Source organism: Crocodylus porosus, unplaced genomic scaffold (assembly GCF_001723895.1).
Source record: "Crocodylus porosus isolate Cpor-Errol unplaced genomic scaffold, CroPor_comp1, whole genome shotgun sequence".
Classification (NCBI taxonomy): domain Eukaryota; kingdom Metazoa; phylum Chordata; order Crocodylia; family Crocodylidae; genus Crocodylus; species Crocodylus porosus.
Genome location: NW_017728927.1, coordinates 6,341,309 through 6,357,334, shown reverse-complemented (window position 1 = coordinate 6,357,334; position 16,026 = coordinate 6,341,309). Strand labels below are relative to the sequence as shown.

Sequence of the window (16,026 nt, the reverse complement as noted above, 5' to 3'; positions counted from 1 at the left end):
AGAACGGCGCTCGCAGCACAGATGGTGCCTCGCATCCGGCAACCGGCGGCGGGGGCTGCAGCGCCGCGACACCCCCGCGCCTGCCTGGCAGGCGCCCAGAGCCCACCCCCCCGGATCCCACGCTCGGGAGGCAGGTGGGGGGGTTCCCCGCGGCACGAGCCCAACCGAGCCGGCCTGGGGGCCGCGTGCGCCGGTCCCGGCTGAGCAAGCCGGAGCGCTGCCCGCCGTGCCAGCCACGCTCCGGTTTGGCGTTTCCATGGCGATCGCGCTCGGCTGGGCACGGGCCCAGGCAGCTGCCCTGCAGCTAGAAGGGGAGGGGGGCCGGCCCCAGGCCCAGTCGGAGGATCTCGGCTCTGCTCCCACCCCAGAACAGGGCAGAGCACTGCATGGGGATGCCCCGGTGATGGAGACCCTGATGCCACCCGTGCCAGCTCGCCCAGGAGCTGTGCTGCCAGCTCCCAGCCCCTTACCTTGACCCCTTCCGAGCCGGCGTGCAGGGCGTGACCCCCACTGCCCGCGCTCTGCCCGCTGCCCGAGCTCCGTGCGCTGGCCACGCTGCCGGTGCTGCCCAGGCTGCTGCGGTCGCCACCTGCCACGGGGAAGGGAGAGTCAGAGACGCGGGTGCTAAGCAAGGCATCGCCCTGCCGTACAGGGCCCGGACGCCCCCGGGTGCACCGTGCATGGACAGGTGTGCTGCTGCACGACGGCATCACACAGCCCTGGCTGGCTGGGGTTGCAAGTTTGCTGACGGCGGGCACCGCAGCGTCACAGGGCATGCACCCCCCCATGCACACGCACACGCACAGCAAATACCTGCAAAGGGTTTCCGCAGCACCCAGATCTCCTCGGCTGGCGCCGGCGTGGCCGGTGACCCGCCTTGCGAGGGTGACAGGTGGGATGGGCTCATGTCAGACCCGCGTGAACCTGGCGGAGCAAAGCAGAGGCGGTGAGCGGGACCAGGAGAAGGGGGTGCAGGAGCAGGGTGGCACTGCCCGGCTGGCATCGGGGCAGCACGGCGAGACCCCCCCCAGCTGAGCATCACCCTGAGCCCCCATGCCGCGTACCGGCACAGGCCCTGCTGGCATGGGAGGGCAGGAGGCAGCACTGCCCCAGCAAAAAGACCCCTCCCGGGCCTGGGGCTCCCCTGCAGCTGGGGCAGGCACCACCGGCTGCGGGCTTCTCCCCAGCCAGAGGCACCACACCAGAGACTGCCGGGCATGGCGCACGTGATGCCTACCCTTGCACCTCCAGGGACACACGGGGGTGTTCCTGGGGCTTGCACTCCCTGTGCAAGGAGCCAGGAGCTTTTGGTCTCATAGCTCAGCCCTGGTGCAGCCACCGCAGCCCAGCTCTCATTCGTAGACCTGGGAATGCCCCCGCAAGCCCTGTGCCATCGCCACGTCCCGCCACGCCGGAGTCAGCGGGCACGGCTCAGCCTGGGGGCACCCTGCCGTGCTGCACGGCCTCTCCCCGCAGGCACCCGGGCACCGGCTGCATCACAGCTCCTGGCGAGTGCCTTCCAACAGCAGCAACAGGGCCTGGCTGTGCCCAGATTATCCCCAGTGAAGCAAGGGCTCAGCCGGGCGTGGGGCTGGGATAGCGAGGGTAGTGGCAGCCCCGACCTCTGTCTCCAGGCCTGGGGCTGCACTGCCCCAGCCCCAAGCCAGGCAGCGGGCCGCGGAGCCCGCCACGGCGCAGGTTCCCTGGGTCTCATCTCCTGCCCCCAGGACAAGGCTGTCATCACCTCCCACCCACGCCAGCAGCAAACCCAAGCGTGGAGGGCCGGAGCCGCGTGTAGACAGCAGCCCCACTACATCAGGTCACTTGAAATCGCAGGCCGCGCAGCCGCCCCCACGCCATGCTGCAGGCAGGCTGGTTAGCACCGCTGTGCGCCAGCCCCCCACGCTAAGCAGGGACGGCAGGCACGTGGAGAGAACCACGGCTGTGCCTGGACCCTGCAGCGTCTGCCTGGTGCCCTCCCATGCCCATGGACCTGCCGGGCGCAGCCCGATGCCCCCGGCAGCCCGAGGACATGTGGCTCCTTCATGGCACTTCGCTTGGTATAGCCGACGGCTCCAAGTTAGGGGCTGTGGGCAAGAACATGGACAAAAGCCCGCCCGGCTGCAACCCCAAGGGCCCCAGGGCCCTGCGGCGAGCCACGGAGGATGCAATCCTGCTGCCTGTGGCGCTGCCAGCACCCCCCACCCCCCATCGCTAGCACAGGCTGCAGGTGGAGCAGGACCCGGCTCCTCCGTGGTGCTCGGGGACACGCCAGGACCGGCAGGGGGAGCCCATGCGTTGCATTTACACAGAAACCCGCAGGCTCCGGATTCCCCTGCACCAGGCCGCAGGCGCCTCGCTCCATTTCTAGCCCTGGAGGAAGAAAAAGCCCGTCGGCAGCACTGGGGGGACAGAGATGGGCTGCAGCCTTGGCTGGGCACATCCCCAGGCTCCTGCACCCGGCAGCCCTCCAAGAAGGGTGTCCGGCGGCCGTTTCAAGAGCCGGCTCCTGGAGGAGCTCAAGCCCCAGTGCCCAGCGGGCTGGGCCCTGAAGCGGGGCAGCAAGGAGCAAACCCAGCCTGCCCTTTGGGGCCTTTCGGGGCTGGAGGTCTGCCCGACGCCCCGCGCAGCCCCACCAGCGCAGCCGGGAGGTGTCACTGCAGAGGCCATCGCTCTTCGTTAACGGCTCTCGTTAGGCTGCAGGGTGATAAATCTGCCGTGGAGTCGAGAGCAGGAGATGGGCGACCACACTGCTAATGAGCCAGGATGCGGCTGACCCTCCCTGCGGCAGGAGGCAACGCAGGGCCCCGGTATGCACGGGGCTTGCATGCACCCTCCGCTGTACGCGCCATCCCCGCCTGGCCCGAGACCCGCCAGACTCGTTACGCTGCAAGTGCCAAGCAGGCCCCGGACAACGCAGCCGAGGCACGGGGAGAGGATGAGAGACGGGGCACCTGGGCCGCAGTGGGGAGGGACAAGGGGGCATGTGGGCCCGGGTCCCCGCGGGGGCAAGAGCCCTGGCTTCACCCCAGTCACCAGGATCTGCTCAGAGCCATGCCCCGCAGCCGCACCAGCACAGGGGAACCTGCACAAGCTGGGAGCCACCACCTCGGGCAGCACCACAGCCCTGCGCCAGGGTCTCAGCCGACCCCGGGCCCCTTCCCTGCTCCTGGGGAGGGATTCTCCCTGCCCCACCCTGACCCCGTTGGCACCAGGTACCGGGACAGCAAGTCCAAGTGCCAGGAGGAACCGTGGGGGCTGGCACCCTGCTCTCGGTGTCCCCGACGTCCTTCCCTTGCCAGCACGGCGCTCGACGGGGCTCCTGGCCCCGGGCTGCTGTCCTGGCCCTGCCTGGAGCCTTCCCGCTGCAGTCGGCTGTGTGTGTGTGCATGCGCGTGTGCATGGGTGTGTGGGGGGGGGGGGAAGGGGAGGCAGCAACCCCCAGGCCCACCCTCACGCTGGGGCAGGTCCATGTGCCGCACTCATGCTAGGGCAGTTCTAGGGAGGGAAGCAGGGAGGGAAGCTGTACACACCTGCTTGCACACACATGTGCTTGGATGAATGCATGCTCACACACACATGCACAGACATGCCTCGTTACAAATGTGCGCACACACGCACATGTTCATGTACATGCATTCATATACACATGGCCACGCGTACCGGCTTGCACACCCCCCCATGTGCATACACTTGCCTACATGTGCAGTCGCACATACTCACACACACATACCCCTACTTGCATGTAAACATCCCCACAAGCATGCTTGCATGCATGTGCAGTCACACACACGTACACACACGCACACATACACCCACACATATGCCTGCTTGCATGTGTACACATGTGCCTGCTCACATGCACTCATGCTTGCACATACACACAAGCTAGTTCACACGTACACATCTCCACACACACACACACACACACACACACACACACATATATGCCTGCTCACATGCAAACACATACATACAAATGCTGGCACACACGCACACCTGCTGACATGTACACACACACACACCTGCACACACATACCCCTGCTCATAGGCCTGCTTGCACACACAAACCCACATGCTTGCATGCACATGCAACCCTGCTCCCATGCACATACACATGCCTGCTCACACGCACATATGCATATATGCCTGCACACACACATGCCTGCTTGCACATACACACACGCTTACATGCCTGCTCTCACACACACTGAAGCAAAGGGAAGGAAGAAGCCAAATGGAAAAAAACCAAGCCAGCCAGGCCCACCAAAACCCAGCGTAAATGAAAGCAATGAAGCGAGCCGCAAACTACCTTGTCCACAGTGCCGCTCCCCCGCAGGGCTATGGGGCAGCCTGTGATAGCCAAAGGAACTGAAAAGAGGCTGATGGGAATGTGATGGAGGAGGTGGAGGTGGAGGCAGGAGATGGAGCGGATGGGCCGAGGCGTCGCCATTAAGCACAGCTGCCCCGGGGCCCGGGAGCGGGATCATTTGATAGTGCTGGCTAATGGTTACCGTTTCCCACGAACCTGATAACAGAAACATAACAAGAGACAAAATGAAAGGGCTCCGGGGCCGCGCTCAGAGCCAGCCGCGCACAACACAGACAACCAAAAGCAAAGCCGAGCCAAGCCCAGCGGGGGCCTGAACGCAGCCTCGGGGCAGCCCTGGGGGGGCAGCAGCCTGGGGATCGCCTCTCTCCCCCCACCGCGTGCAGCACACAGGCTCCGGGCCAGGCTGGGAGCAGCGAGAGCAGGCCACGGACGCTGCCCTGGGGCAGATACCCCAGCCACGGCCAACTCTTGGGGGGCAGGGGGGGCTGGCTGATGTCCTGCCGGCGTGGCAGTTCGTTACCAAGGCCGCAGCACCCATTGGCACCTAGCAAAGGCATCCTGACGATGGCCCCTAACGAGGACCAGCTCTGCGGGCCGTGCTCTGGAGCCCCCACCCCGCAGCGCCCATGCACGGGGCAGACACCGTGGTCCAGACCCCACAGCTCCCTGCACCTGGAAGAGCTGCGGGCAGCGACGTCACCAGGGACCCCCGCCGGCCCCGCGTGCCCCAATCCCGCCGGGATGAGAGCCCAGGTGCCCCCGGCACGGAGCCAGGCTGGAGCAGCCCAGCGGGTCGCTCCCTTTGGTACCAAAGACGCCCGCCACACGACCGACCGAGCCTGCCCCGGCCAGGGAGCAAGCCCCACGCACCCCGGGCTGGTTCGCCCCTCTGCCAAGGGGACGTGGCTCTCGGCCCCCATCCCCTCCCGCACCTCTCCACATGCCAGCGAGGGCAGGCCACCCGCGTCCCTGGCTCGCTTCAGGCCCAATTTAGCGGCTGCCGTTTCCGGCACCGGCCTCCGAGAAAGCCAGACAGACCGGCGCTCGGCCCGTGCGACCGCGGCGCGGGGCCGGCCAGGGCAGCGCTCCCATCCACCGATCGATCGATAGCCGCCTTGGAAAGCTCTCGTTGCACCGGCCCTCCCGCCACGCTTGGACTGACAGCCGATGCTCCGGGAAGGAGCCGCCGCGCGCCCTGGGGATGCCGTGGGCTGGAGGGCGGATGGGGCGCCCGGGCTCCAGACGGCGCCGCGCTCCCCGTGAAACCCACGCTCCGGCGCCCATTGCAGACGTGGGCATTGGATGCCGGGGCCTGGCTGAGCTGGGCATGGACAGAGGCGTCCATCCCCGCTGCAACCGTGTCTCCCGTGCACCAAACACAACTCGCGCCCCCGCGATGTCAGCTCGCAGACCCCAGGACCGCGGCAGGCCCATGATGGCGACGTGCCAGGCGCCAGGCACCAGGGACCCTGTGCCCCAGCCACCGGGACAGCCACGGCTCCCCGGGATTCGTGGAGGATAGGGCACGTGGGCAGGGTCTGGTGTGGGGAGAGGGAGGACGGTGGGGATGAAGAGGTGGGTACAGGAGAGGGTCACCGGGGTGCTGCATGGAGACCCCGGCCCCCAGACACAGGATGCTTGGGCACGTGTGGGGTCAGACGGACACACCACGGCCCGGATGGGCTGCTTGCAGGAGCTGCCTTCAGGCTACAAGGATGCCCCAGAGGAGGCAGGATGGGGACAGAGCGGGACCAGCCAGCAGACCCCATCCGCATGGGCACAGACGTGGGCTCGCCCCGGCCACGGCCACCGCACTGACGGGGGCTTTCCCGCCTCTTGCTGCCCCCTCTGCACGACCCCGGGCACCGAGCCCCCTCCAGCCCATGGCACCAGTCCCAGCGCTCGCACCCCGAGACCCCTCCTCAGCACCGTCCGCCCACACAGCCCACGGTCCGGACTGGCAGTGCTGCCCACAGACGGTGCAGGGAGGGGGTGTGCCTCGCGCCCCATCTCATCCCCCTGGGGCAACCCCCAGCAAGGGGCAGCCAGCTCCAGCTTGGCCCGCAGGTCCCCAGCGCATGGCCCATCACACCGCTGTCCGCAGGCCTCTCTCCCCTCTCCAAAGCAGCTCCCAGGCTCGTGGTCCCATCCAGAGACGCAGAGCCGTGGCCCTCCTCCCCACCAAGCCCCGCACTGCGCCGGGCAGCAGATGGGCATTTGCCTGTTCGCTTGCTGATGGCTTCGACGAGGCTGGACGGGAAGTAGCCCACGCGGTCGTTGCCGGTCCGGTTGTCGTGGATGCAGCCCTTCCACCGCCCGTCCGCGTGCTGCTCCAGCACCTGCAGGCCGCAAAGGCGCGGGGGCATGGGGCAGTGCCAGGGCTGAGCCCAGGAGCCTCTGGCCTGGGACTCCCAGCCCAGCGGCAGAGCACCCCCCGGCCCAGACACCGGGGATCCGGGGTGGGCGGGCACCTGGCCCGCACTGCTCCCCCACGGCCCCACACTCACGGTAATGACATCGCCGGCCTTCACATTCAGGCTGGTCAGGTCGTAGTTGTTGCAGTAATCCTTGACGGCCCGGACCTGCAGCGCGGCCGAGGCGTCTGCGGGACAGAGTTGGGGTCACAGGGAGGGAGCTCGGGGGGCATCTAGCCCAAGCCCTGCCTCAGGCAGGATCAGCCCCGTCCATACACCCAGCATCTAAACTCTACCGACGACGACCGTCAGCCCTGACACAACAGACCTCACACCCCAGCCTGCTGCAGGGACCCCGGCAGCAATGTCCTCTCTGTGCAAGGTTGTTTAAAAACACACTCCCGAGCCCCGAGGCCAAGACTATGCCCCCACCACAGAGGAAGGCAACCCCCCCCACAGCCTGCACCAGTTTAACCAGGAGGGAAATCCCTTCCCGCCTGCAGTGCAGCATCGGTCTGAGCCCGAGTGCAGAGGCAAGACCCTCCAGATCTGGGTCCCGGGGGAGCACTGGCACAGCCCTATGCCCAGCCCGGGCTGCACCCAGCACCTCTGGGGGAGGCTTATAAAACCCCTGACACATGGAGCAGAAATGGGGGGGCAAGCAGCAGAGCCCGGAAACCCCCATAGCAGCGCACAGGCATTGCTACACCTGGATCATCCCCGACCAGCGGCTGCCCACCCTCCCCTCGAGCCCCTGCAGTGATGGCGAGTCCCCCCCGCCCCTATGTCCATCCCACAGCCTCCCTGCTTTGACAGCAAAGTGTCTCCTGATCTCCACCCTAGACTTGCTTTGCTGCAACTTCAAGTCCTTGGCCGGCATCCTCCTCGCAACCTGGAGACAGCATCAGAGACCCGGAGCCCCCTGCCCTGTCTCACGCTCCTTGTAGGGGCCAAGCTGGCTCCTGGGGGCAGCCCCTGCCTGACCTCAAGCAACGGTGTGCGCTCCCCTCCCCCTTGGTCCTGCACCTCCATGGGAAGGGGCTGGGGGGCTTCTCACCTCGCAGCATCTGCTTGATCTCCTTGCTGGCCTGGGTGGCGGTGAACTGGTTGACGATGTCCAGCGCCGTCTGGTTGTACGTGTTCCTGACGTGGGCATTGATCCCGCTCTGCAGGGCACAGGCAGGGGCTTGGGGCCCAGAGCTGGCATGCACAGCAGGATGCAGCCCCAAGCCCCTGCCCAGCACTCAAGGGGACTGGTACACGCTCAGGGGATGCACAACGACACCAAGAGCGTGCACTACCAGCCCCTGCCCCTGCAGCCAGGTCGTCCATGCCCCCTGACCCCAGCGGAGCTGCGAGGGCCCTTACATCCAGCAGGAGCCGCACCACGTCGGTCTTGCCACACAGAGCCGCCTCGTGCAGGGCCGTGCCCGCCTTGGTCTGCCGGTTGATGTCGATGCCCGCCTGCAGCAGCAGCCTGCGGGCGCAGCAGGGGCCAGCTGAGCAAGACGGCCCCTCGCTCCTGACCAGCAGCCCAGCTTACAGCCCCCTGCTCCGTCGGTGCCCACAGCCTGGCACAGCAGTCCCAGCAGGAGGATGCTCCCTCCCACCGTGACCACTTGTTCGGGTCCAGCCCCCGCGATGCTCACCGGATGATGTCAATGTGCCCGTTCTTGGCGGCCAGGTGCAGGGGGCTGGTGCCATTGGGGTCGGTGGCATCCCCAGGCTTGGGCTCCAGCAGCGCCGCACACATGTTGCTGTTCAGCAGCAGCTGCACCACCTGGGGCAGCGACATGGAGCAAGTGGAGACATGGGGACGGGCGCTGGAGCCCGCAGTGTGCAGGGGACTGGTCGGAAGGGCTTTGCCCCCAAACATGGTGCAACAACAGATGCCCCCAGAGTCTCCTCCCAGCCACCCGGTGCCTAGAAGTACCCGGCCTTGCCTCGTGGGGCATGGGAGGACTTACCCCGACGCGGCCAAACTCGCAAGCCAAGTCCAGCGGCGTTTTGCCAGAGTTGTCCACGATGCAGGGGTTGGACTGGTGCTGCAGCAGCATCTCGGACTGGGAGAGACCAGACTGGCTCAGCACGATGCTCCCGGAGGGGTGGAGGGTGGGCTCCTGAGTGACTGGCCCTGCTGTCCCCACCCAAACCCTCCTGCACACACTATGCCCCACAGCACATGCGGAGAACCCCGGCATTCGGAAAGGGCCAAGCACGCCCATGGAGCTGCCATGGGGAGATGGGGGGAAGTCCAGAGCCCCCATGCATGGGGTAGGAGGGTCCGGACCCAGGGACACCTGAGGCTTAAGCAGCCACATACCCCCCACCCCACCATGAAGACAGCAGCTCAGTGCCACGAAGCAGCGATCAGGGCCCCTGCACCTCCCGTACCACGTCGTAGTGCCCATGCTGGGCCGCCAGATGCAGGGGGATCTGGCCCTCATCTGACTGGGCGTTCACAGCTGACCCTGCCTTCAGCACCATCTTCATCGGCTCCTTCTTGCCCTGCCAGGCGGCATAGTGCAGGGGCCGCATCCCTGCGGGGCAGAGGCAGCGCCCGGCTGAGTGGGGGCACCGTGTCCGGCCAGCTCTTGGCTGGTGCAATGTCCAGGTGCCAGGGGACGTGGGCCTGGGCTGGACCACCCCACCCAGAGCGGACAAGGTGTTCAGCTCCGCTCACTGCGGTGCCCTGGAAGACACTCACAGCCCAGGCAGGGTCTGGCTGCCCAGCTCGAGCTGCATGCTAGCCCCCGCCTCGCTCTCACCTTTGTTGTCCTTAATGTCCACGGCGGCCTGGGCTTCCAGCAGCAGCGAGATGAGCTCCGTATTGCCATTGAGGGCCGCATGGTGCAGGGCGGAGAACCTGGGGGTGCAAAGCACGAGGTGAAGCAGGGGCTCCTTCGGCCAGGCCGGTGGGCATCACTCTGGCACGGCACAGGGCGCTGGAGCAATGCCCCAAGGCGAGGGAGCAGAGCTGCCCCCATCCCTGCCTGGGGGGCTCAGTGCCCCCCTCTTGCAGCTCTTTGCTCGCTGGCCTGTGTCTGGCCCCCCTCCAGGACCCCCCCAAAGCCGCCTGGGGGACCCCAGCCGCCTTCCCTGGCAGCCTCGCAGAGACGCGCTACACTGGACCGCACCACGCGCCACAAGGATCAAGGCCGGGAGAAACGGAGCGGAGCAAGGAGGGTGCACGTGGCACTCGCTCTGCCTTGCATGGCTGTACTTAACCTGCCCCAAGGGATCTCTGCTGGGGAAAGGCTTCCCCAGCCGAGCCCCGCGGCTCCGGGGCAATACTGGGAGGCTTCTCCAGGGAGAACTTGGGGGTCAAGTGTCGTGGGAAACCCAGCTGCGTGATCCCAGCTAAGCCCCTGGAGACGCTCACCCGAGTGGGAAGCTCCAAGCCTCCCAGCCCCAAAGGAGATGCAGCCCAGCAGAGCCCACCCCGCCATAGGCAGGGGGATGCCCGCAGGGCGAGGCCAGGAGCCAGGCAGGCCGGGGCTGCGATCCAGCCGGGATCGGGGCTGCAAGTGCCGCAGGACTCTGAGCGAGGGACGATCGGCAGACGACAGAGGGAGGCCGCTGGTGAACCGCAGACCCCCCTCCCCCTTGTGACCCAGTTCTCCAGCTGCTCTGGCCGAGGCTGGAGCCGGCCACGTGCCTCCCGAGCTGGTGGGGACGGCAGACCCTACGCCGGCAGCCTCCGTGCCCAGAGCCCTGGCACGTGGCCGCGTGAGAGCAGATCCACCTCGGTGCCGGCTGGACACAGCCCCGTCGCCATGCGTGGCTGTCTCCTGGAAGCATCCTAACCCCAGGCGGGCTGTGCTGCCCGCGGGCATCAACTGCCCTCCTGCCAGAGCCAACAAGGAACAGCTGGGGTAGCCCCACAGGGAAACTCGGGCCCGTGCTGGTGGGAGAACGGCTCGCAGCTCAGCGGTCCGCGCCACGGGGCACAGACCACGGTGGGACGGGGAGGAGCGGGGCAGGTGGGCCACGAGCTCCCAGCCAACAGCGCTGTCGCACAGCTCATCGCTCATCGCAGCAGGCACGGCTAACCCGCAGCTGGCACGTGGCGGGGGACGCTCCGACCCGCTGCAGCTCCTGCTCCCAGCGAGGTCTGGGGTCTGCCATTGCAACGGTCCCATCCGTGCATCCATCCAGGAGGCGCCCGGGATCCCGCCCCTCATCAGCCAGCGAGAAAAACCCGTGGGGCGAGAGCCTGCCCCGGGACCCACTCAGGTGCCAGCAAGATGGGGCACGAGATGCTGCCCCTCGCCCCAGGCTGATGGCGCTGCCCCCAGCCACAGCTCCGGGGCAGGCACTCACCCATCAGTGTCCTGGAAGTTGACGTTGACTTTCTTCGCGGATCCGAGGAGCTCTAGGAGGGAGAGAGAAGGGGGAATGAGGGCATTTGCCTGGTGCTCTGATCCACGCCCAGGGTAGCGGCAGGATGGCACAGCCCACGGGGCCCGGGGAGGGGCAGTCCGACATGCTGCCTCCCTAGGGTGGCACCTGCAGCCCACAGACACGACGTCCCCGGGGCCACGAGCCAGTCAGTGCAAGTCCTCAGCTTGCCAGAGTGCCCCCTGCGTCCAGGCTCTGGCTCGCACGCCCCACGTGCTAACTGCGTGCACGCACGCATGCATCCATGCACACTCCATGGACTGCATACACTCACATCCACACTCCATGAACTGTACACACATACACACCCATTCACATGCTTGCACACTCTATGGACTGAACACATACACATATGTGTACCCCCCCATGATCTGCACACACACCCACCCACGTACATGCCTGCTCACGTACACGCTGCATGGACTGCATCTGGACACACACATGTACAGCCCATGAACTGCACACACACACACACCCCATGCACACTCCATGGACTGCACACACTGCACAGCCCATGTGCACACCCCATGAACTTGCCCATAGGTACACACTCCATGGACTTGCATGCACACACCCATGCAGACATCCACAGCCCATGGACTGAACATGCACAGCCCATGAACTGCATACACGCACACCCATGCGCATGCCTACATAGTCCCTGGACTGCACCCACACATCCATGCACGCGTACACACACCCACGGCCATGGGCAGAGCAGGCAGGACACCCCAACACCCCGCAATCCACACAGGCTGCTCCTAGTGAACCCCAGCAGCATCTCCTCCAGGCCCCCTCACTCCTCAGCAGGGCAGGGCAGGCCCAGCAGCCTCCTCCAGCAGCTCCCCCAGCCCCAAGCCCCGACGCCCTCTACAACCTCCACAGAGAAAGCACGACTTTGACAGCCAAGGCCATCCCCAGCGCTGGAGCCTGATATCCGCCCAGGCAGCGTCTCTGGCAGTGCCCCCTGTCCTGGCAGCGCAGGCAGCCAGGAGCCCACGCTGCCTCTGACCGACTCAGGGCAATGCAACGAGCAGGGCTGGAGCAGCCAAGCCTGGAGAGCCCGTTTGCAGCCAAGCCTGGCCCCAGGCCACTGCCCTCCCCACGGCCCCTGTGCTGCTGTGCCCTGGGGCATCTCCATTTCCACAGCCCACACAGTAGCCCCTAGGGGCAGGAGGCAATGCCAGGCTAGAGAGCCCTGTCGTGGCAAGGCCAGGGATGCTGCTGTCTAAAAGTCCGACAGAGACATGCAGGGCATCCTCTCTCCAGGTCCTGGCCACTGCAGGGCATCCACGGGAGTCCAGAGAGGTGCTACATGCGGGGCTGGTATCTACAGACAAAGGGCAAGGCGAGGGTCTCACCAATGCAGGGAGAGGCAGCTGTTCCTCATCCACCGTGGCTTGCACCCGGGGAAGAGACCGCTTCCCCGCAGCACGTGCCCTGTGCTCCTCAGCCCCACGACGGTGCCCTCCTCTGTGCCAGGGCAGCTGGGATGAAGCTCCCACCCTTGCCTGGGAAGCTGCCTCCAGCAAGGAGCCCCAGAGCCTCTGGCTGCACCCAGCCACCTTCAGAGCCTCCCGGCTCCTTCCCCACCTTTCAATCACACCGGAAACCAGGCAGGGTCCCAAGGTGCCTGGCACTAAACCGAGCCGGAGAGCTGGCAGGGGCTGCTGGCAGCCTCCCAAAGGCTAGCGGCTGCCTGGCGCGGAGGCTGGACCCACAGCGGGGGAGCCCCGGGGCTCACCTGTGTGCCAGCACCGGGGCGCTTGCTGCCAAGGAAGAGCTCGAGCTCGACGCTCTGTCAGAGACATGCCTTCCTTCCTCTCTCCGCTCTGCTTGGACAAGTCCAGCCATCAAGGGTGGTGCACGGAGACGCTCACACCTGCCCAGCGCCTGGCATAGCCACGCCATCCTGGGGCAGCAGGTAGCAGCTGTGCTGCCGCGGGGCCAGCTTGCTCTCAGCACCCGGCTTCTCTGCACTCAGGTCCAGCCAGGTGCCCCTGCAGGGCGCTGGCGAGCAGCTCTCCAAAGGGAGCGCAGCCCCGCCGCAGCGGCACATGCTGTGGACAGCCCAGGCCAGCAGGCTCGCAGGGCGGATCCGGGGGGGTGCAGCTGCACCCAAACCAAGGCCTGGCAGTGACAGCAGCAGCGAGGGAGTTGCTTGACTTCCTGGCTCATTATTGTCAGCCTGATTCCTTCTAAACTCTTCACTCCACAGGTGTTAATGCCTCTCTCCCCTTTTTTAAATGGTTTTAATGAATCCAGCTCTCCTTTCTGCTGTCTGTTCGCTGCTCCTGGTACTGCAGCTCCTGCAGACTGTTCTGGACTCCAGCTAAAAATATTAATTCAATGTGGAAATCATCCGAGCAGAGACATGGCGCAGGAAGGGGCCTCCAGAAGCCCCATCGAGTCCAACCCCTGCCTGAGGCAGGATCAGCCCTGTGCAAACCAGCCCAGACAAACCCAGTGTCCGACCTCCTGGCAAAGCTACTGTCAACCCCGACACAAGACATCACGCGCGAACCTGCCACGGGCGAAGCAAGGGGACTGTGGAGGCCAAAATCCTGCTTCTATAAAAGGTAGTTAATAGAGATCCTGGGTAGATCGTGCCCCTGCTGCCAAGGAAGGCAAAATCCATACCAGTCCAACCTGGGGGAAAATCCCCTCCTGCCCCAACTACATCGGTCTGACCCTGGGCAGAGGGGCAAGACCCTCTTTGCTCTCCGCGAAGCGCTGGAAGATGCTCAGGAAGGTCAGGCTGTTTTATGACTCTGAGAGCACGCAATTCAAAGGATGATGGGGCTAAAGAAACAACTGCTTTTGATGCTTCTTATGCCTAATTTCTTGTGCTTTTAATACAGAATACAGGCTACAGCAAATGAATGCACATTCCCATAGTCATACTTGTTTTTTGCTTTGATCTGACACTGAATAGGCCCCTGGCTTATAAGGAAAGCTTCTAGTTTCTTGAAGTCTGGAGAAGCGCGGGGGCTGTGTTCAAGGGGACCATCCGTTGCACCCCCTCCTCGAAATCCCAGATCCACCCATGCCTGGCGCCCGCCCCTATGACCTGCAAACTGAAAGGTGGTAAATAGGCCCCGCAGAGCCGCGTGCCCGGGGGGCCAGCACTGCATCGGGTCTGCACCCTCCCCTTCACCCGTCAGCCCCATCGCATCTCATTCACTGGCCGACGAATGCACACGCAACGAGCTCGCCCCTCCCCGCTGCACCCTCGTGCTTTCCCCAGGGGCTCTGCCAAGGCCGGGTGCTATCCCCATTGCAGAGGCAGGGAAACTGAGGCACGGGGCTGCCAGAGCCAGACCCAGCAGTGCTGCCCCAATCCACGGAGCAAGGCTCCCCTCTGCCAGGAGCCGGCGGCCGCCCTGCGCAGCATCTGAGCCCCAGCAGCAGGAAGACAGCCAGGCGGGAGGCGGGGCGCGTTCCCCTGCAGTGCTGGCTCCTGCCCGGCTGTGCGGAGGCCCGGCCGTCCCCCGGGGACCGGGGGTTGGCAGCGAAGCCCGTGCCTGGAGCGGCTGCTGTAGGAGCATGCTAAGCAGAAACCGGCCATGCTTGGTGCCTCCATCCCAGTACCAACAGGATCACGGGGTCCCGGGGACGGGCTGGAGATCTGCGCCCCACGGCCACCGGGACTGGCGCGGGGGGAAGCCGGGTCAGCGCAAACAGCACCGTGGGGTTTGGACAAGAGCTGCCGGCATCACCCCTGCGAGAAGGGCAGGGAGGAAGGGGGCACCTGCCCCGCCGCCTCTGCGGGGCCAAGCCTCGTGCGGGCTCCTGCCTTGGGGCAGCCCCAGATCGCTGTGGGCACCTGAGCAATGAGGCACCCCCAGCCCTGCGTGACCCCCAGCAAGGCCCTGAACCCCCCCCAGCTGCTGTCCACCGCCCTGCAATGGCTCACCGCTCAGGCCGTCACTCGTGGTGTCTCCCCAAAGCCCCCGCGGGAGTCCGGGGCCCGATCCCGCCGCAGCGGCCGAGAACGGCATCAGTGCGTCAGCTTGCCCAGGCCCCGCGCCGAGAGGGGCTTTGCCTTCCCCGCGCTTCGCTCGCAGCCTGCCAGGGGTGATGTAGCCCCCGGCTCTGCCCCGGCACGGCCAGACCCACTTCTGCGCAGGGCGCGCGGTGGCGGGGGCTCGGGCGGTGCGTGGGCAGCAGTGGCAGGGGCAGGAGCATCGCCACTGTGTTGGCCACCGGCCTCTTCGCCGAGCCCGAGCGCTATGGCGCACAGCTGGGCGGTCACTATGGCAACCCCATCCGCTGCGTTGGGGACCATGCGGTGCTGGATCCCGGGGAGGGGGAGGCACTGGGGGCCACAGCGGTGCCAGGGCCAGCCAGCAGTGCTGGGCGGCGGGGAGGGCACAAGCAGCACACGCCGGGCTGATACGCCCTGCCGTCCCCTCCTCCAGGCCAGGGGCCGAGTCCCTGGGAGAAGCCCCTTCCTGCAGGAGAGCCCGGCACAAGCCTGCAAGGACTCGGGTCAGGACCCGCCACCTCTCCCTTAGGGCTGGGGAGAGCTCTGCAAGGCGGCACCAGGGGAAATGCAGCCACTTCTGGGGTGGATCGCGGCCGGCTGGAACGCAGAGGCCTCCTGCCACAAGGGAGGCCACGTGCTGCCGGGACGCTGCTTCCCCGAGCGGGTTGGGAAGGCGAAAGCGCTTCTCAGGAAGGACTCGCCAGGAAACTCCTGCCCTCCCCGAGAGGAGATGCTTGGCTTGGCATCTGCCAGCGCGGGGGGGGGCAGGCGGGCAGGGGGCCAACGAGCTGTCACTGACGCTGCCCCGTGGAAAAACACCATTTTTCAAGAAAAAGGAGATTTTCCCACGCTCCAGTGCATGGGGGCTGGCCGTCGCTCCAGAGCTGCCT

The 16,026-nt window shown here is 66.0% G+C and overlaps 1 protein-coding gene across 2 annotated transcripts in view; it reads right to left on the bottom strand.

Annotated features, from left to right (window-relative positions):
* CASKIN1 (CASK interacting protein 1) overlaps positions 1 to 11,141 on the bottom strand; it is a 22,147-nt gene extending 11,006 nt beyond the window's left edge. For both annotated transcript variants that reach the window (XM_019541858.1, XM_019541859.1), the window contains exons 1-12: positions 11,071 to 11,141; positions 9,516 to 9,613; positions 9,142 to 9,287; positions 8,715 to 8,810; positions 8,397 to 8,527; positions 8,116 to 8,224; positions 7,805 to 7,913; positions 6,841 to 6,935; positions 6,555 to 6,672; positions 4,313 to 4,528; positions 814 to 924; positions 471 to 589 (exon numbers count right to left, since the gene is read on the bottom strand). In XM_019541858.1, the coding sequence (XP_019397403.1) occupies positions 471 to 589; positions 814 to 924; positions 4,313 to 4,528; positions 6,555 to 6,672; positions 6,841 to 6,935; positions 7,805 to 7,913; positions 8,116 to 8,224; positions 8,397 to 8,527; positions 8,715 to 8,810; positions 9,142 to 9,285 (1,248 nt within the window). In that variant the 5' untranslated portion in view covers positions 9,286 to 9,287; positions 9,516 to 9,613; positions 11,071 to 11,141. The remainder of the gene's footprint in view (positions 1 to 470; positions 590 to 813; positions 925 to 4,312; positions 4,529 to 6,554; positions 6,673 to 6,840; positions 6,936 to 7,804; positions 7,914 to 8,115; positions 8,225 to 8,396; positions 8,528 to 8,714; positions 8,811 to 9,141; positions 9,288 to 9,515; positions 9,614 to 11,070) is intronic.
* Positions 11,142 to 16,026: the final 4,885 nt, after the last annotated feature.